At 47.4% G+C, this 21,741-nt stretch overlaps 1 protein-coding gene across 3 annotated transcripts in view; it reads left to right on the top strand.

Annotated features, from left to right (window-relative positions):
* The window catches only part of LOC144479846 (opioid-binding protein/cell adhesion molecule-like), a 1,112,572-nt gene that overhangs the window by 448,134 nt on the left and 642,697 nt on the right, over nucleotides 1-21,741 (top strand). For all 3 annotated transcript variants that reach the window (XM_078198839.1, XM_078198838.1, XM_078198840.1), the window contains exon 2: nucleotides 8,980-9,212. In XM_078198839.1, the coding sequence (XP_078054965.1) occupies nucleotides 8,980-9,212 (233 nt within the window). The remainder of the gene's footprint in view (nucleotides 1-8,979; nucleotides 9,213-21,741) is intronic.

Genomic DNA, 21,741 nt, shown 5'->3' with positions numbered 1-21,741 from the left:
TGTTGCAGCAGGAGCTATACCTCGTTGAAGGCAGAGGCAGTCAGGCTGAATCAGCGAATGGATCCTCCAAGGAGTTAGCCTGAGACCGGCCCCATTGTGCCCTCCCCCACTCCCCACAGGACACTTGGCAGCCCAGCAAAGAGTCCCATTGACTTCCGAGGATCAGACCATCCTGGTGGCTGGGTGGGGGGGGGGTTGGAAAATCCCACCATTACCTTGATGTGAGAAACCAGTGCCGTGGAGCTGTTAGTTAAACAGCAAATAAAGCAGCAGTTTTTAAAAAAGATCCGTGGCCGATCAAATGAGCACAAAAAGTGAACCCAAACAAGAATATCTTGCTCACAGCTTAAGATTCTGTCAGACGATCAGTAAATTCCTCCTTTGTTATTCTTGAGACACCAAGATCGTTCTCCTGAGACCCGAGCTCAAATTCTCCAGTCTCGCACACCCCGCCACTGCTGCCAGCGAGAACGGAGAATCTGGCACTTCGCCAAACCTCCGTTCACTGCAGCGGGACTGGAGAATCTCAGCTCCGGGCAAGATTGGAGAATTCTTGCCTCTGCCTCGCATAAAAAAAATCCATGCTGTGTCTACACTAGTTGAGATGGTGGCCACGTTAATCAAAGTTCGCTAAACACAGCGAAAACTAGTGTTTTCAGTTCCCAAATGCTATTTTTATATGGGGATTTGTAGGCAACTGTAAACCAAATATTCACTAAGAACAGAGACGTTCTGAAAGCAGGTAAGAGGGCAGCAAAACAAGTTGCTGCATCCACTGCTGCATTAGCCAAAGAATACAAAATATTGTGAAAATGTATTTGATGAATAATTAGGAGAAAATTCATTAAAGACCTGCAGAGGTTGGACATACGCACAACTGAGCCAGCAGCAACTTGGCAGTCAATTTACAAAGAATTGATTAAAACTGGGTACAATGTGCTGCAATTTCTAAAATGCATGGCTGAAAACGCAAGGGGATTTATTGAGTATGAAGCAGCAATGATTGATTTCTTAATAGGTTGAATAATAATTGGCTGCAGAGTTCCGATTTTTTTGCTTCAGAAGAATGAAATGCCCATGAGAGGTTATGTAGTTTAGTTGTTTTTGAATGGACGGTGGATGCCTGATATTTGTTGCTTAGTCAACAAGGTGTGGCTTCTTTCCACCGTTTGCATATCATCCGCACAGGACATCATGGCAGCAACATACTTAGGAGGAGAAAGAGAAAATAGCTTTCTGTGGGAGCCGCTGATGTTTCAGCTCTGTGGTGCATTTTTATGATGTGGAGATGCCGGCGTTGGACTGGGGTAAACACAATACGAAGTCTCACAACACCAGGTTAAAGTCCAACAGGTTTATTTGGTAGCAAAATCCACTAGCTTTCGGAGCGCTGCCCCTTCGTCAGGTGAGTGGGAGTTCTGTTCACAAACAGTGCATATAAAGACACAAACTCAATTTACAAAATAATGGTTGGAATGCGAGTCTTTATTTTGTAAATCACGTCTCAAAGGTACAGACAATGTGAGTGGAGAGAACGTTAAGCACAGGTTAAAGAGATGTGTATTGTCTCCAGAGAGGACAGATAGTGAGATTTTGCAAGCCCAGGCAAGTCGTGGGGGTTACAGATAATGTGACATGAACCCAAGGTCCCGGTTGAGGCCGTCCTCATGCGTGCGGAACTTGGCTATCCGTCTCTGCTCAGCGACTCTGTGTGTCGTGAAGGCTGCCTTGGAGAACGCTTACCCGAAGATCAGAGGCCGAATGCCCATGACCACTGAAGTGTTCCCCAACAGGAAGAGAACACTCTTGCCTGGTGATTGTCGAGCGGTGTTCATTCATCCATTGTCGTAGCGTCTGCATGGTCTCCCCAATGTACCATTCCTCGGGACATCCTTTCCTGCAGCGTATCCACTGTTTCCTGCAAAATCTGACGCAAAATTCTTTTATTTCCAGCCCTAAATCTTAAATTAGGGCTGAAAATAAAAGAGAGAATGATTAGGCTAAGAAAAAGAGGGAATAAAATAGACTAAGGAATTGCAGGATTAAAAAAAGACTTTAATTTAATTTTAGAAAACTCAATGACCAATTCACTACCTGCAGGAATGAAACTGCAGTTTCTGGGTTGGAGAGATTGAAGGGCATTTTACAGGAACATAAATCTCTCCTGTTTAAAAAAAAAATTCCTTACGGAGTTAAGTGCCCGCCCTAACTTTCCACAGAGAATTCAATCTATTTTAGGAGCGCCAAATGCAGCAATATCGTGACAATAGTGAGGTTGGTGCTCGGCTGCTGTTTTTCTGAGATTAACATTGGAATGGGGCAAAGCGTCCAGCAACTTGCAGTAGCAAAAAACAGGGAATGCTGGAAAATCTCAGCAGTTCTGACAGCATCTGTGAGCAATTTGTGGCGATCTGCAACTAGTGGGAGATTGCATCTCTGCCACAAATCTTTGGGCATTTACTTGCCGTTATTTTACCAACAACGTCTTGGGCAGCATGGTGGCACAGTGGTTAGCACTGCTGCCTCACAGCGCCAGGGATCCGGGTTCAATTTCTGGCTTGGGTCACTGTCTGTGCGGAGTCTGCACGTTCTCCCCGTGTCTGCGTGGGTTTCCTCCGGGTGATCCGGTTTGCGTGCTCAGTCCAAAAGACGTGCTGGTTAGGTGCATTGGCCCGAACAGGCGCCTGACTGTGGCGACTAGGGGAATTTCACAGTAACTTCATGGCAGTGTTAATGTAAACCTTACTTGTGACTAATAAATAAACTTCAACTTCTGGACCAGAGATCTGCTGATCTCTTTGGTTTATGCACAAACATACGCTATTGCCACAATTCTTTGAAAGACTGGGTGGAACATGGCACTGAACCAGAATGTAGGGCGGAATTCTTCGGCCACCCAACCGTGTGTTTCTCATGGTGGGAGGTGGTGCGCTGTCGGCCGGTGGCGGGATCTTCTGATCCTGCCTCTGCCAATTGGATTTCCCATTGATTCACCGCCAGGAAACCCATGGCGGGGGTGCACCGTCAGCGGGACTGGAGAATCTCGCCAGCGTTGAATTCTGGATATAATTAAAAGGTGCTGAAAGAGCAAGTTATGATTTTCTTTTAAATGGACAATGACGTGAAACTTGATATAATGCTTACATCTTACAACATGGGTGGCACAGTGGTTAGCACTGCTGCCCCACAGCGCCAGAGACTCGGTTTTAATTCCTGCTTGGGTCACGTCTGCGGGGTTTGCACGTTTTCCCCATGTCTGAGTGGGTTTCCTCCACAGTCTGGAAGATGTGCTGGTTCGGTGCATTGGCCAGGCTAAAATTCTCCCTCAGTGTACCCGAACAGGTGCTGGAGTGTGGTGACTCGGGGATTTTCACAATAACTTCATTGCAGTGTTAATGTAAGCCGGCTTGTGGCATGAATGAATAAACTTTAAAAATCCCCCAACCTGACCAAGGTAGCAGAGTTACTTCAAAGAGGACACACTTTGTTTCTGAGGGACAAAAGGGACCAACTGGCAGCAATTATGAATTTAAATGATAATGAAATATATTGTTTTATTGATGAAAAGAAGGAAGGAGAGGAGCACTTGCAAGAGGGTATTGGATCTATATTTGAGAAGGAGAGATTTTTCGGATCGTGAGGGAAGAGCAGGACCATTGGTGCTCATTGGATGGCCCATTCCAAGAGCTAACAGAGGCATGAAGGACCAAATGGCCTCCGGTGCTGTATGATTCTATACGTGCACTGTAAAATCACACGGAGAACAAAAGAAGTTTGATAACAAAATCTGCCAAGAGAACAAAGCACTCTAATCATTTGGGGATGAAGGTAGAAATAGCATGGTGACGTAAGCATGGGATAGTCACGGACAATAGTGCAGATGTTTCAGCAAGAAACATATAAAGCAGCTTAAACAAGCGATTATATTACAGTGCTGCCTGATGGCTTTAAAGATATAATTGAGAATGGATTATGTAGTGGATGGTTGGTTATGGAAAATGAATTTCTTGGTGGTATTGAATTAGATAATTATTCAGCAAAAGCTATACTGACTGAAATTGTGAACTTGTTTGGGGACAAGGCTTAATGGATGAATAGAAAATTAAATTAGTAGCTTTTTTTCCTCTTGAAACACCTTTGAGTTGCAGAAAATTTCTGCACTACGTTTTAATTGTTTGAAAGTGTGAATCACTTGCACCTCTTCCTCACGGTGAAAACAATGCAAATATCACCTTGAATCTGTTCAGTGATCGAGTTGCTTTTCATTTATTATGTGGTCTAGAACACAGCTGCAGAAATCTAAAATAGGAGACGGTCATTTTTCAAGCTTCATCCTGTGGCTATTTGGGGACTCAAAAATACTGAGAAATTTTCTACATCTTACTAATAAACATGCTAAAATTTGCTGTAGTCAGATCTGTGCCTCAGCAACGCTGGACCTTGACAGGTGAAGGGGAGGCGATGGCCATTATCACGACCATTAATCCAGAGACTCAGCTAATGGTCTGGGGACCAGGGTTTGAATCCCACCACGGCAGATAGTGAAATTTCTGTTCAATTAAAAAAAAAGACTGGAATTACAAATCTACGGATGGCCATGGAACCAATCTGGTTCACTAATGTCCTTTAGGGAAAGAAATCTGCTGTCCTTACCTGGTCTGGCCTACATGTGACTCAAGAGCCACAACAATGTGGTTGACTCTGAACTGCCCTTTGAAATAGTCTCGCAAGCCACTCAGGAAGGGAAACTAGGGATAGGCAATAAATGCTGGCCAGCCAGCAGTGCCCTTGTTCCACAAATGGTTAAAAAATAAAGCCAGCAGTTCTGACGTTGTTTCAAATGGGTTTTTATACTTTCCACTCCAAAAGTGTAAGTCTCGAGAGATGTGCCACCTCAGTGAAACCTGTAAAGCTCAGAAGAGCCGGCATCAAGGAAAAATCAACTTTGTGGTTGATGTTCAAATGCTGTAATGAGTCTTCCTCAGACTCGTTGAATTTGAAAGGTTTACATTGAGACTGCTCTAAGCAATCTAAAACCTTCGCTTTGAGACCAGTGCTGCTATACCACAATTACATAAATATCAAACCAGGTTAAGTCTTCGAATGTTTAAATATGAATAACAATGGGCGGAATTTGATGTCTTTAATGCAGTGTCGCAGTGAGTGGGAAAAAGGGCATTGAAGCGGCCAGCCCCAATGGTAGCTTTCTCTGTCATATCATGTGAGGAACTCAGAAAAAAGACCCCACTTAGCTGAGTTTCTCTGTCCTGTTCTGCCTGCCAGGTGCATGTCGTGAGAGGACAGTCATAACGTCGGCAGGTGGGGTTAGGGGAGGCGGGGTCGTGGATTGTCCGGCATAGAGTCCTGATAATTAGATTGAATTTATTCCATTGTAGTTCCCGATGTTCAACGCTGGGAATACTGTTACTGAGATGAGGAGGAATTTCTTCAGCCAGAGGGTGGTGAATCTGTGGAACTCATTGCCACAGAGGGCTGTGGAGGCCAGGTCATTGAGTGTCTTTAAGACAGAGATAGATAGGTTCTTGATCAATGAAGGAGATCAAGGGTTACAGGGAGAAGGCAAGAGAATGGGAATGAGAATTATATCAGCCATGATTGAATGGCAGAGCAGACTTGATGGGCCGATTGGCCTAATTCTGCTCATATATCTTATGGTCTTGTGGTTACATTAGTGGCCAGGGGACAGAGACAATCACAATAAGACATCCCAGTGTTGTTTAACACGTTTTGGGCCTCTCGTGAGATTTTGCACTCCTTCCGCCATTCATGCGAATTGGAGCATAATATTCTGGCCAATATTACAGACAATGAACCAACCCTGTTCCAAAGGAAAAAGCAGCAAGATATAAGCTACCCTGAATGTATATGTAGATCTTCAGTGCTCTGGCTTAACGATGAATGTGTGGCTCACATTCGAGCACCTTTCGTCATACTGATTTAGCCACAATTCCTGGGCGGCACGGTAGCGCAGTGGTTAGCACTGCTGCTTCACAGCTCCAGGGTCCCGGGTTAGATTCCCGGCTCGGGTCACTGTCTGTGTGGAGTTTGCACATTCTCCTCGTGTCTGCGTGGGTTTCCTCCAGGTGCTCCGGTTTCCTCCTACAGTCCAAAGATGTGTGGGTTCGGTTGATTGGCCAGGTTAAAAATTGCCCCTTAGAATCCTGAGATGCGTAGGTTAGAGGGCTTAGCGGGTAAACATGTGGGGGTAGGGCCTGGGTGGGATTGTGGTCGGTGCAGACTCGATGGGCCGAATGGCCTCCTTCTGCACTGTAGGGTTTCTATGATTCAATTGGCCGTTTATCTCTGATGCTGTGGAGGGTTGTCGCGGACATCCCCATCATGCCCATTGACCTCCATGGATAGTATTGAGCCCAGGGACAGTAGTGGCTGTTATATTCAATTGTTCAGTGTTTGATTATGTATGTCTGTTGACTGTGTTCTGTGCTGTGTGCGTTTAGTCAAGCCTGTGGGTGTGGTTACAGAGAAAGTGAAACTGAAACCAAAGAAAGATGAGAAAGCAGAGATGAAAAAAAATAACCTGTTCTCTCATAGGACCTGGTGAGTGCCATCTCTGCGTAACTCCAAGGCACAAAACCACAACAATGACAGCGATGGTACAAGAGTCAGCTCTCGTTAAGAAAGGTTGTGAGGAACGTACACATAGTTAATTAAATCTTGTCAAGTTGAGCACCAAATGGTGGAAGAGCTGAAGCTCTGACAGAATGGTTAAAGCACAGAGGAAACTAATTGCTACTGTAGGCATTGCTCTAGGACCACTCAAGGGAATATAATTTATTTCCGATGGAAATTCCACTAGTTTGATGGCTTCTATGTTTCAACTTCCAATAGAAACATCTCTAACTTTTCAGTTGCAAATGTTAGCTATGTAGTTGCAGACGAGAAAGCCAAGATGAGTGCAAAACTGCACTGCTCTTAAACTTATCCCGGTAAGTCTTTCAAATTGGTGGCGGCAGTGAAGAGTGAAACAAAAGCTTCACTCATTTAGCCAAAAGAGAAAATGCTGGAATATCTCAGCAGGTCTGGCAGCCTCTAAGGAGAGAAAAGAGCTGAGTCCAGATGATCCTTTGTCAAAGTTAAAAGGCAAAGAAAGTGTGAGATATTTATACGGTAGGGTGACGGAATGAAAGGTGATTCATAGCACAAAAACAAGGGAAAAGGCTAAGAGGTGCTAATGGCAGTCCATGGAGAGAATCGAAGGTGTGAATGGCCAAACGGCAGAGGGTTAAACTGTAATTTTATTCATTTATGATGCGGAGATGTCGGCGTTGGACTGGTGTGGGCACAATAATAAGTCTCACAACACCAGGTTGAAGTCCAGCAGGTTTATTTGGTATCACGAGCTTTCGGAGCGCTGCTCCTTCATCAGGTGAGAGGCCACTCACTCGATGAAGGAGCAGCGCTCCGAAAGCTCGTGATATCAAATAAACCTGTTGGACTTTAACCTGGTGTTGTGAGACTTCTTACTTTATTCATTTAGTCCTGATTGCTAAAATTAAGAATCAATTCTAAACGCACAAGCTGTATAATTATTTGAAGCTGAGGTGCGCAAAACAGAACTGTGTAAAAGTTCAGAGTTCACAGTGTCATTGATGCAGCATTGCAGGGATCAGGTGTTCACATGAATGTTGAGTGAGAGGGATAATGGCAGAGAGAAAGCTGACAGCTGAGCCCAAGGGAAAACACTGCTTCATTGACAGCTCTGGCTCTCTGGTCTCTGCGGTCAGTTTCACAATGTTTGTTTACACAAGCTTAAGTGGTTTCAAGGGTTTGTGGTTTTTGTTACTTATACTTTAAAGGAACTGGATCATTTTATTGCCTTGCAGTGAAATGACTCATTTTTTAACATAGCGGATAGCAATGAATAAATGAACGACAGTTTTGAAGCTTTTTCTAACACAGCTTATTGTAACTACAGGGTTCATTGATTCTGTACAGTGCAAAGCACCATAGGGGGGGCATGGTGGCACTGAGGGGTCATGGGGGTGTGAGTGGAATGCCATAGCTTGGCAGAGGGGTATGAGGAGCCATGGGGATGTGGGTGGGTGGACAGTTTGGCATTGGGGCATGAGGAGCCATGGATGTATTGGGTGGAGGGGCGCACCCTGGGATAGATAGAATCACAGAATCCCTACAGTGCAGAAGGAGGCCATTTGGTCCATCGAGCCTGCACCAACAACAATGCCAACCAGACCATATCCCTGTAACCCGACATATTTAGCCTGCTAGTCCCCCTGACACTTGAGGGCAATTTACCGTGGCCCATCAACCTAACTTGCACATCTTTGGACCAAGGGAGGAAAGTGGAGTATCCAGAGGAAACCCACGCAGAAGCAGGGAGAACACGCTAACACCACACAGTCACCTGAGGATGTGCAGTTAAATACTTAAAATCCAGAAGTTGCATATATGCTGCTCGCCATAAACTGCAAAAAGGCACTTTTTCCCTGGATCCCCATTTATACATATTGAACGCCTTGAAATTCCTATATTTACATAAAAGTACAGACTAAATTTCTGCAACAATTCAGGATTTATCTATTTCAATGTGGTACTTAATGGCATGATAACTCTTAAATACTGCCAAATAACCCCTCCAAATGGCATTGAGAAGTAGTCTCTTTGAGTGTGAAGTCTCATTCCATCAGATTTTAATTACTGTTGGAGATTTTTCAGAAACAATTTTTGTTTCCTTGGCCTTTCCTTCTCTTCCCTCCTTTTATGTAATCTTAATTGATATTGAATTAAATATTCCAATGTAATGCAACACATTGGAGAAACCAAAACCATAACCTCAGCAAGTGGCCTTGTTTTGCTCCATATTAAGGTTCATTATGCAATCATTGTGGTTATTCATGAGACGATAAAAGGTGGTTTATTTTCACTGTTCGCACTTCTTCACATCCTGATGTCTGCTTTTCTTTTCTGATCCCGTTTCAGATGTTCTATTGACAGTGGAGTGACGCGAGTGGCATGGTTGAATCGCTCCAGTATACTCTATGCAGGGAAGGATAAGTGGTCGCTAGACCCTCGAGTGGTTATCGTGACTAACAGCCAAACAGAATACAGCATTCAAATAGTGCGTGTGGATGTGTATGACGAAGGCCCATACACATGTTCAGTTCAAACTCTCAACCATCCAAGGACATCGCGGGTGCACATAATCGTACAAGGTATGGTCCAATTGTAGTTTTTCATGACCCTTTTGTTCAACTGAGAAAAGTGTCATAGAGGTTTACAGCATGGAAACTGGCCCTTCGGCCCAACTTGTCCATGCCGCCCAGTTTTTACCACTAAGCTCGATTGACGGTGGGTCTGTACTCTTTGGATCCTCCTTTGCCTTATCTGCCAAAGCAATCTCATGTTGCAAAATTCAGTGGCAATTATCCCATTTAAAAGTTTTTTTAAATCCTCAAAATTGGTTAAGTAATTCAGCATCGGAATCAGTTTCCTTTTTAAAAAGGATCAAAATAGCCACAAACCTGAATTGTGAACGGTTTTTACTAAGTGTATAAGGAAACTGTCATTTCCATGCAAATCATTTGCCCTGAGCAAATACATTCAGCCAGTTTTTAATTGTAATCAGCGAGATGATTATTACCAAGTATGCAGAACCTGCCTTTCAGAAGAATGCAATTTAAATGAAAGTTTTTGATAAGTTGTTAAATGACTTTACAGCTTTGTGTCACACCACAAAAGTGTCAAAAATGTTTCAGGCAAAGCCAGATTCAAGATTTTAAGGTTTCTTATGTAATTATGTATAAACATGGTTTCTCCTTATTACAATAAGCAGTTTATTTGGTTTAAACTAGCCAATGCGCACAAATCAGTGTGCGAATGGACTCTCCCTTCCCTCGTATTCACAGAACGATGTCATCCTAAGACAATGTAGGATAATGCAGGAATATTCAATGCTTTCTCTGATGTAAGGAACTGAGGCATTGATACCAAGATAGGTGGAGGGACAGGTAGTATTGAGGAGGCGGGGAGGCTGCAGAAGGACTTGGACAGGTTCAGAGGGTGGGCAAAGAAGTGGCAGATGGAACACAACATGGGAAAGTGTGTGGTTATGCACTTTCGTAGGAAGAATGGGGGCATTGACTATTTTCTAAATGGGGAGAGAATTCAGAAATCAGAAACACAAACAGACTTGGGAGTCCTAGTTCAGGATTCTCTTAAGGTTGACTTGCAGGTTGAGTTGATAGTTAGGAAGGCAAATGCAATGTTGGTATTCATTTTGAGAGAACTTGAATGCAAAAGCAGGGATGTACTGCCGAGGCTTTATAAGGCTCTGGTCAGACCACATTTGCAGTATTGTGAGCAATTCTGGGCCCCGTATCTAAGGAAGGATGTGTTGGCCTTGGATAGAGTCCAGAGGAGGTTCAAGAGAGTGATCCCGGGAATCCAAGCTTGATGTATGAGGAACGTTTGAGGACTCTGGGTCTGGACTCTAAGCAGTTTAGAAGGATGAGAGGGGATCTCATTGAAACTTCCAGAATACTAGAAGGGCTGTATAGAGTGGACGTGGAGAAGATGTTTCCATTAATGAGAGAGATCAGGACCTGAGGCATAGCCTCAGAATAAGGACTGACCTTTTAGAACCGAGATGAGGAGCAATTTCTTCAGCCACAGGGTGGTGAATCTGTGGAATTCATTGCCACAGAAGGCTGAGGAGATCGAGTCAGTGAGTGTATTTAAGACAAAGATAGATAGGTTCTTGATTGGTAATGGGGTCAAAGGTTACATGGAAAAGGTGGGAGAATGGGGTTGAGAAAAATATCAACCATGATTGAATGGTGCAGCAGACTTGATGGGCTGAATGGCTTAATTCTACTCCTATAACGTATGGTCAAGTTTCAACCGTATTTGATGTGCCATCTTCTCGCAGTCAGCACAGTGGTTGGTGCACTCCAGTGTACCTTAGAAACCCATGGCCACAAATGAGGAAAACTCAGCCAGGATTCCAGTCCCTGATTGCATTTCCATTTGTGATGCTCTGTGAAGACAGGATCGAGCTTGGCTTTGCTCTCCTACCACAGTTGGACAGTCAGCTGACGAGCATCACGCCAATTCAGACATGAGAGCTGGTCACCAAGGTGAGGCCATGGTGAGCTCTCGAAGCCTGTGGACATGTCAGCCTTCAGGAGAGAAAAGAAGAAGAGATTCCAGTGTTACAATCATCTCTAGATATTTTTTCTTTACTTTGTACGTGTGACCATACTTTCTCGGTCGAAGCTGCTGTCGAAGTTTCCTAACGTTTGGAGGTACATGGAAACATAGAAAATAGAAGGAGTAGTAGGCCATTCAGCCCTTCGAGTCTGCTTTGCCACTCATTTTAATCATGGCTGATCATATTCAATATCCTGATTTCCCCCCCCCCTTCCCCCCCCCCATATCCCTTGATCCTATGCATTGGGATCATATGTTTTTGCATTCAGGTCTTTTAGAAGGAAGTGGAATTAAAGAGTGCTCACCAGATCCCTTTTTGAGCATTGTAGTCCCCATGCCCTACCTTCCAACAGTAGCTAAACTTCAAAAGCATTTCATCAGCCTTCCTAAACCTCAACCAGGCGAGGCCCTTAAGTGGTCAGTAATGGGCCATTTATGGGCCTCACCATGGGACATGCTGAGATTCTGAAAGCTGCAATATAAATTCACCCCCTTCCTTCCTTCCTTCTTTCCCTATATCTCTCGCGTCTCATTTTCTTCAGTGTTTTTTTAAATCATGTTTTCTCTCGGTGCCAATTTTAGCGGCTGAAAGGAACTCTTTGCTGCAGTCCTTGTAATGTTGCTATGGGTTCCAGGATATTACGGGGACTGTAGGCGCTTTGGGAGAATCTGCACATCAGGTCTAATAAATTCAAAATCTAGATTGGCTCACAGATGACAGTTTAGCTGCATTTTAATAAGAGGGTGAGTGAACCAGTCTGAAAATTGGGATAGAAGGCTTTTCCTGTGGCACAGATTGTGATATCTGGGGCAGTTGTTTGGGGAGCACGGTATTAATTAAGAGAATTAAGTATGAACTTTGCAGATTTACATAATCATACAGATTTTAGCACAGTGATTCAGCTGGTAGCCATGTAGCTGCCGTCCAGAACGATTTTCTCTGCGTCTCTTGTTCTTTGCTCAGATTTTCATGTTGATTCTCACAGATCTAATTTGTGAGCCTATCCTTGTTTAACATGGTGAAAGACAAGTCAGAGGAACATGATCGGTGGCGGTAATCATGACTGGATCTGGATCGAACACCACCTTGATCTTCGATGTGTCAGTCTGTCACATCTGGATTTGCAATTGCAGCCCAATGTGGGTCACTGTGAAGTAAAAATAGCTTCAAATGCAATCCAGATGTTTGAACTGCAATCCCACTTATTAATGTCAGAAGGACTTGGGAAAATTTGGAATTCTGTGCTGAAAATGTTGTCTGTATTAGAGTCGCGTATTTGACTCTTGGAAGATAATTTTGAGTCCGGGTTAGCCATCAGCGTAAAGGATCAAAATCTCACCGGCGAGATCTTACTTGCAGATTTTCCATGCCCTTCATCTGTGATGTAATGAGTTTCCCGCCCAGAAAGACACCCTTGGACTCTCAGTTTCAAAGATCTCAGAACGAGAATCGAACTGAGGGATTCAAACCAAGCCATAGAGAATGCAAACAAAAAAAATCCATATCCTGCCTAAAGGATTTCTGAGGCAGTGGCCAGTTACACCATGTTGAGATTCTGGGAGGGAGGCAGTATAAACATGATGGATAGATGTTATGCCTGTGACCAGGCTGGAGAGGCTGAGGGATGGCGAGTTGAGGAGCCGGCGAGAAAATGGGGTGCTGGATAATCAGGTGGGAAAGTGCTGGGTGTAGAGCCACTGAGAACTCTGCCTGATTAAGCCCAGAACAGGGAAGGTTGACGTTGGCCTTCCCACTCCTCAACTAATCAAGGCCCTGAAGTCATCAGGTGAGAAACACTTAAGGGGGTCATTTTGCCACATTAGTGGGTAGCCATGCCCAAATGGGCAAGCCATCAGGTAGACCCTAGAGGACCAGTCTGCAGCTTGCAGTTGGGAAGGTGGGGGAGTTGCTTAGATTTTGCCGCCTTTGTGGCATAGTTTGAGTCCTCAGTTATATTCTCGTTCTGAGATCATTGAAGTATTTGGTGAAGACTTAGAGAGATCCCTCTGTAACAACACTAGCTAAAATGGCTTGACTGACGCAGACTAGAAAAGATTAATTAATTCATTTTGGGGAGAGATCAGTAATGGCCTTGGGTGGAAGAGGAAAATAAGATATTTATAATCCGCTTAGGCAAATCCCGTATGGTTTTCTGAAGACTTCAGGATATGACATTGAGTGCTATATATATATATAAAAAATCAAATCAGTGTCTCGTCTGGGTTTCATTTCAAAGCGCTGATGGCTGTTGATTTAGACAAATCTTGAAACGGAAAATCCGGTTGCTTCACATGGTGGTTTACTTGTAGCTAACCGGACACAATTTTAGAGCCTGCTGTGTTTCTAACAGCTGGACACTGAAGTCACATTACTCAACATTGCTGAGAAATATTGTACACGTGTTTCTCATTTTTGAAAATTGTCGCCAAATATTCTGTTTCCTCACTTTGATCTGTGGTGGGTTTGGACATCAAAGACTCCACTTGATGCCACACATTTACTGTCAGAGATGCAGCATTTAGTGAAAATAGAAAGTATTCCTGCACCAAATATTCTGCATCAAATACCCATTAAACACTGCAGGAGAGCGAGAGTGTCTTCATTGCTCATTACACAGTGCAGAGAGAGAGAGAGAGAGTGACAGAGCCCTCACTGTCCATTACACAGTGCAGGGAGAGAGAGAGAGAGAAACAGAGCCCTCACTGTCCATTACACAGTGCAGGGGGAGAGAGAGAGTGACAGAGCTCTCGCTGTCCATTCCACAGTACAGGGAGAGAGAGGGAGAGAGTGACAGAGCTCTCACTGTCCATTACACAGTGCAGGGGGAGAGAGAGTGGCAGACCTCTCACTGTCCATTACACAGTGCAGGGAGAGAGAGAGTGACAGAGCTCTTGCTGTCCATTCCACAGTGCAGGGAGAGAGAGGGAGAGAGTGACAGAGCCCTCACTGTCGATGACACAGTGCAGGGAGAGAGAGAGAGAGAGAGAGTGACAGAGCTCTCACTGTCCATTACACAGTGCAGGGAGAGAGAGAGAGTGACAGAGCTCTCACTGCCCATTACACAGTGCAGGGAGAGAGAGAGAGAGAGTGACAGAGCTCTCGCTGTCCATTCTACAGTGCAGGGAGAGAGAGAGTGACAGAGCTCTCACTGTCCATTACACAGTGCAGGGAGAGAGAGAGTGACAGAGCTCTCACTGTCCATTACACAGTGCAGGGAGAGAGAGAGTGACAGAGCTCTCACTGTCCATTCCACAGTGCAGGAAGAGAGAGAGTGACAGAGCTCTCACTGTCCATTACACAGTGCAGGGAGAGAGAGAGAGTGGCAGAGCACTCACTGCCCATTACACAGTGCAGGGAGAGAGAGAGTGACAGAGCTCTCACTGTCCATTACACAGTGCAGGGAGAGAGAGGGTGACAGAGCCCTCACTGTCCATTACACAGTGCAGGGAGAGAGAGAGTGACAGAGCTCTCACTGTCCATTAAACAGTGCAGGGAGAGAGAGAGTGACAGAGCTCTCACTGTGCATTACACAGTGCAGGGAGAGAGAGAGTGACAGAGCTCTCACTGTCCATTACACAGTGCAGGGAGAGAGAGAGTGACAGAGCCCTCTCTGTCCATTACACAGTGCAGGGAGAGAGAGAGAGTGGCAGAGCACTCACTGCCCATTACACAGTGCAGGGAGAGAGAGAGTGACAGAGCTCTCACTGTCCATTACACAGTGCAGGGAGAGAGAGAGTGACAGAGCCCTCACTGTCCATTACACAGTGCAGGGAGAGAGAGAGAGTGACAGAGCTCTCACTGTCCATTACACAGTGCAGGGAGAGAGAGAGTGACAGAGCTCTCACTGTCCATTCCACAGTGCAGGGAGAGAGAGAGAGAGTGGCAGAGCACTCACTGCCCATTACACAGTGCAGGGAGAGAGAGAGTGACAGAGCTCTCACTGTCCATTACACAGTGCAGGGAGAGAGAGAGTGACAGAGCTCTCACTGTCCATTACACAGTGCAGGGAGAGAGAGAGTGACAGAGCTCTCACTGTCCATTACACAGTGCAGGGAGAGAGAGAGTGACAGAGCTCTCACTGTCCATTACACAGTGCAGGGAGAGAGAGAGTGACAGAGCTCTCACTGCCCATTACACAGTGCAGGGAGAGAGAGAGTGACAGAGCTCTCACTGTCCATTACACAGTGCAGGGAGAGAGAGAGAGAGAAACAGAGCCCTCACTGTCCATTACACAGTGCAGGGGGAGAGAGAGAGTGACAGAGCTCTCGCTGTCCATTCCACAGTACAGGGAGAGAGAGGGAGAGAGTGACAGAGCTCTCACTGTCCATTACACAGTGCAGGGGGAGAGAGAGTGGCAGACCTCTCACTGTCCATTACACAGTGCAGGGAGAGAGAGAGTGACAGAGCTCTTGCTGTCCATTCCACAGTGCAGGGAGAGAGAGGGAGAGAGTGACAGAGCCCTCACTGTCGATGACACAGTGCAGGGAGAGAGAGAGAGAGAGAGAGTGACAGAGCTCTCACTGTCCATTACACAGTGCAGGGAGAGAGAGAGAGTGACAGAGCTCTCACTGCCCATTACACAGTGCAGGGAGAGAGAGAGAGAGAGTGACAGAGCTCTCGCTGTCCATTCTACAGTGCAGGGAGAGAGAGAGTGACAGAGCTCTCACTGTCCATTACACAGTGCAGGGAGAGAGAGAGTGACAGAGCTCTCACTGTCCATTACACAGTGCAGGGAGAGAGAGAGTGACAGAGCTCTCACTGTCCATTCCACAGTGCAGGAAGAGAGAGAGTGACAGAGCTCTCACTGTCCATTACACAGTGCAGGGAGAGAGAGAGAGTGGCAGAGCACTCACTGCCCATTACACAGTGCAGGGAGAGAGAGAGTGACAGAGCTCTCACTGTCCATTACACAGTGCAGGGAGAGAGAGGGTGACAGAGCCCTCACTGTCCATTACACAGTGCAGGGAGAGAGAGAGTGACAGAGCTCTCACTGTCCATTAAACAGTGCAGGGAGAGAGAGAGTGACAGAGCTCTCACTGTGCATTACACAGTGCAGGGAGAGAGAGAGTGACAGAGCTCTCACTGTCCATTACACAGTGCAGGGAGAGAGAGAGTGACAGAGCCCTCTCTGTCCATTACACAGTGCAGGGAGAGAGAGAGAGTGGCAGAGCACTCACTGCCCATTACACAGTGCAGGGAGAGAGAGAGTGACAGAGCTCTCACTGTCCATTACACAGTGCAGGGAGAGAGAGAGTGACAGAGCCCTCACTGTCCATTACACAGTGCAGGGAGAGAGAGAGAGTGACAGAGCTCTCACTGTCCATTACACAGTGCAGGGAGAGAGAGAGTGACAGAGCTCTCACTGTCCATTCCACAGTGCAGGGAGAGAGAGAGAGAGTGGCAGAGCACTCACTGCCCATTACACAGTGCAGGGAGAGAGAGAGTGACAGAGCTCTCACTGTCCATTACACAGTGCAGGGAGAGAGAGAGTGACAGAGCTCTCACTGTCCATTACACAGTGCAGGGAGAGAGAGAGTGACAGAGCTCTCACTGTCCATTACACAGTGCAGGGAGAGAGAGAGTGACAGAGCTCTCACTGTCCATTACACAGTGCAGGGAGAGAGAGAGTGACAGAGCTCTCACTGCCCATTACACAGTGCAGGGAGAGAGAGAGTGACAGAGCTCTCACTGTCCATTACACAGTGCAGGGAGAGAGAGAGTGACAGAGCTCTCACTGTCCATTACACAGTGCAGGGGGAGAGAGAGTGGCAGACCTCTCACTGTCCATTACACAGTGCAGAGAGAGAGCGACAGAGCCCTCACTGTCCATTACACAGTGCAGGGAGAGAGAGAGTGACAGAGCTCTCACTGTCCATTACACAGTGCAGGGAGAGAGAGTGACAGAGCTCTCACTGTCCATTACACAGTGCAGGGAGAGAGAGAGTGACAGAGCCCTCACTGTCCATTACACAGTGCAGAGAGAGAGTGACAGAGCTCTCACTGTCCATTACACAGTGCAGGGAGAGAGAGAGAGAGTGACAGAGCTCTCACTGTCCATTACACAGTGCAGGGAGAGAGAGAGTGACAGAGCCCTCACTGTCCATTACACAGTGCAGGGAGAGAGAGAGAGTGGCAGAGCACTCACTGCCCATTACACAGTGCAGGGAGAGAGAGAGTGACAGAGCTCTCACTGTCCATTACACAGTGCAGGGAGAGAGAGAGTGACAGAGCTCTCACTGTCCATTACACAGTGCAGGGAGAGAGAGAGAGAGTGACAGAGCTCTCACTGTCCATTACACAGTGCAGGGAGAGAGAGAGTGACAGAGCCCTCACTGTCCATTACACAGTGCAGGGAGAGAGAGAGAGTGGCAGAGCACTCACTGCCCATTACACAGTGCAGGGAGAGAGAGAGTGACAGAGCTCTCACTGTCCATTACACAGTGCAGGGAGAGAGAGAGTGACAGAGCCCTCACTGTCCATTACACAGTGCAGGGAGAGAGAGAGAGAGTGACAGAGCTCTCACTGTCCATTACACAGTGCAGGGAGAGAGAGAGTGACAGAGCTCTCACTGTCCATTAAACAGTGCAGGGAGAGAGAGAGTGACAGAGCTCTCACTGTCCATTACACAGTGCAGGGAGAGAGAGAGTGACAGAGCTCTCACTGTCCATTACACAGTGCAGGGAGAGAGAGAGTGACAGAGCTCTCACTGTCCATTCCACAGTGCAGGGAGAGAGAGAGAGAGAGAGTGGCAGAGCACTCACTGCCCATTACACAGTGCAGGGAGAGAGAGAGTGACAGAGCTCTCACTGTCCATTACACAGTGCAGGGAGAGAGAGAGTGACAGAGCTCTCACTGCCCATTACACAGTGCAGGGAGAGAGAGAGTGACAGAGCTCTCACTGTCCATTACACAGTGCAGGGAGAGAGAGAGTGACAGAGCCCTCACTGTCCATTACACAGTGCAGGGAGAGAGAGAGTGACAGAGCTCTCACTGTCCATTACACAGTGCAGGGAGAGAGAGAGTGACAGAGCCCTCACTGTCCATTACACAGTGCAGGGAGAGAGAGAGAGAGTGACAGAGCTCTCACTGCCCATTACACAGTGCAGGGAGAGAGAGAGTGACAGAGCTCTCACTGCCCATTACACAGTGCAGGGAGAGAGAGAGTGACAGAGCTCTCACTGCCCATTACACAGTGCAGGGAGAGAGAGAGTGACAGAGCTCTCACTGCCCATTACACAGTGCAGGGAGAGAGAGAGTGACAGAGCCCTCACTGTCCATTACACAGTGCAGGGAGAGAGAGAGAGTGGCAGAGCACTCACTGCCCATTACACAGTGCAGGGAGAGAGAGAGTGACAGAGCTCTCACTGTCCATTACACAGTGCAGGGAGAGAGAGAGTGACAGAGCCCTCACTGTCCATTACACAGTGCAGGGAGAGAGAGAGTGACAGAGCTCTCACTGTCCATTAAACAGTGCAGGGAGAGAGAGAGTGACAGAGCTCTCACTGTCCATTACACAGTGCAGGGAGAGAGAGAGTGACAGAGCTCTCACTGTCCATTACACAGTGCAGGGAGACAGAGAGTGACAGAGCTCTCACTGTCCATTACACAGTGCAGGGAGAGAGAGAGTGACAGAGCTCTCACTGTCCATTACACAGTGCAGGGAGAGAGAGAGTGACAGAGCTCTCGCTGTCCATTCCACAGTGCAGGGAGAGAGAGGGAGAGAGTGACAGAGCTCTCACTGTCCATTACACAGTGCAGGGGGAGAGAGAGTGGCAGAGCTCTCACTGTCCATTACACAGTGCAGAGAGAGAGTGACAGAGCTCTCACTGTCCATTACACAGTGCAGGGAGAGAGAGAGAGTGACAGAGCTCTTGCTGTCCATTCCACAGTGCAGGGAGAGAGAGGGAGAGAGTGACAGAGCTCTCACTGCCCACTACACAGTGCAGAGAGAGAGAGTGACAGAGCTCTCACTGTCCATTACACAGTGCAGGGGGAGAGAGAGTGACAGAGCTCTCACTGTCCACTACACAGTGCAGGGGGCGAGAGAGTGGCAGAGCTCTCACTGTCCATTACACAGTGCAGGGAGAGAGAGAGTGACAGAGCTCTCACTGTCCATTAAACAGTGCAGGGAGAGAGAGAGTGACAGAGCTCTCACTGTCCATTACACAGTGCAGGGAGAGAGAGAGTGACAGAGCCCTCACTGTCCATTACACAGTGCAGGGAGAGAGAGAGAGTGGCAGAGCACTCACTGCCCATTACACAGTGCAGGGAGAGAGAGAGTGACAGAGCTCTCACTGTCCATTACACAGTGCAGGGAGAGAGAGAGAGTGACCGAGCCCTCACTGTCCATTACACAGTGCAGGGAGAGAGAGAGAGAGTGACAGAGCTCTCACTGTCCATTAAACAGTGCAGGGAGAGAGAGAGTGACAGAGCTCTCACTGTCCATTACACAGTGCGGGGGAGAGAGAGTGACAGAGCTCTCACTGTCCATTCCACAGTGCAGGGAGAGAGAGAGAGAGAGTGGCAGAGCACTCACTGCCCATTACACAGTGCAGGGAGAGAGAGATTGACAGAGCTCTCACTGTCCATTACACAGTGCAGGGAGAGAGAGAGAGTGACAGAGCTCTCACTGTCCATTACACAGTGCAGGGAGAGAGAGAGTGACAGAGCTCTCACTGCCCATTACACAGTGCAGGGAGAGAGAGAGTGACAGAGCTCTCACTGTCCATTACACAGTGCAGGGAGAGAGAGAGAGAGAAACAGAGCCCTCACTGTCCATTACACAGTGCGGGGGAGAGAGAGAGTGACAGAGCTCTCGCTGTCCATTCCACAGTGCAGGGAGAGAGAGAGAGAGAGTGACAGAGCTCTCACTGTCCATTACACAGTGCAGGGAGAGAGAGAGAGAGAAACAGAGCCCTCACTGTCCATTACACAGTGCAGGGAGAGAGAGAGAGAGTGACAGAGCTCTCACTGTCCATTAAACAGTGCAGGGAGAGAGAGAGTGACAGAGCTCTCACTGTCCATTAAACAGTGCAGGGAGAGAGAGAGTGACAGAGCTCTCACTGTCCATTAAACAGTGCAGGGAGAGAGAGAGTGACAGAGCTCTCACTGTCCATTACACAGTGCAGGGAGAGAGAGAGTGACAGAGCTCTCACTGCCCATTACACAGTGCAGGGAGAGAGAGAGTGACAGAGCTCTCACTGTCCATTACACAGTGCAGGGAGAGAGAGAGAGAGAAACAGAGCCCTCACTGTCCATTACACAGTGCGGGGGAGAGAGAGAGTGACAGAGCTCTCGCTGTCCATTCCACAGTGCAGGGAGAGAGAGGGAGAGAGTGGCAGAGCTCTCACTGTCCATTACACAGTGCAGAGAGAGAGTGACAGAGCTCTCACTGTCCATTACACAGTGCAGGGAGAGAGAGAGTGACAGAGCTCTTGCTGTCCATTCCATAGTGCAGGGAGAGAGAGGGAGAGAGTGACAGAGCTCTCACTGTCCATTACACAGTGCAGAGAGAGAGAGAGTGACAGAGCTCTCACTGCCCACTACACAGTGCAGAGAGAGAGAGTGACAGAGCTCTCACTGTCCATTACACAGTGCAGGGGGAGAGAGAATGGCAGAGCTCTCACTGTCCACTACACAGTGCAGGGGGCGAGAGAGTGGCAGAGCCCTCACTGCCCATTACACAGTGCAGGGAGAGAGAGAGTGACAGAGCTCTCACTGTCCATTACACAGTGCAGGGAGAGAGAGAGTGACAGAGCTCTCACTGCCCATTACACAGTGCAGGGAGAGAGAGAGAGAGTGATAGAGCTCTCACTATCCATTACACAGTGCAGGGAGAGAGAGAGTGAATGAGCTCTCACTGTCCATTACACAGTGCAGGGAGTGGAGAGAGTGACAGAGCTCCCACTGTCCATTACACAGTGCAGGGAGAGAGAGAGTGACAGAGCTCTCACTGTCCATTACACAGTGCAGGGAGAGAGAGAGTGACAGAGCTCTCACTGTCCATTACACAGTGCAGGGAGAGAGAGAGTGACAGAGCTCTCACTGTCCATTACACAGTGCAGGGAGAGAGAGTGACAGAGCTCTCACTGTCCATTACACAGTGCAGGGAGAGAGAGAGTGACAGAGCTCTCACTGCCCATTACACAGTGCAGGGAGAGAGAGAGTGACAGAGCTCTCACTGTCCATTCCACAGTGCAGGGAGAGAGAGAGTGACAGAGCTCTCACTGTCCATTACACAGTGCAGGGAGAGAGAGAGTGACAGAGCTCTCACTGCCCATGACACAGTGCAGGGAGAGAGAGAGAGAGTGACATAGCTCTCACTGTCCATTACACAGTGCAGGGAGCGAGAGAGTGACAGAGCTCTCACTGTCCATTACACAGTGCAGGGAGTGGAGAGAGTGACAGAGCTCTCACTGTCCATTACACAGTGCAGGGAGAGAGAGAGTGACAGAGCTCTCACTGTCCATTACACAGTGCAGGGAGAGAGAGAGTGACAGAGCTCTCACTGTCCATTACACAGTGCAGGGAGA

This window comes from Mustelus asterias, chromosome 27 (assembly GCF_964213995.1).
Source record: "Mustelus asterias chromosome 27, sMusAst1.hap1.1, whole genome shotgun sequence".
Classification (NCBI taxonomy): domain Eukaryota; kingdom Metazoa; phylum Chordata; class Chondrichthyes; order Carcharhiniformes; family Triakidae; genus Mustelus; species Mustelus asterias.
This window is presented reverse-complemented; position numbering and strand designations above follow the sequence as displayed.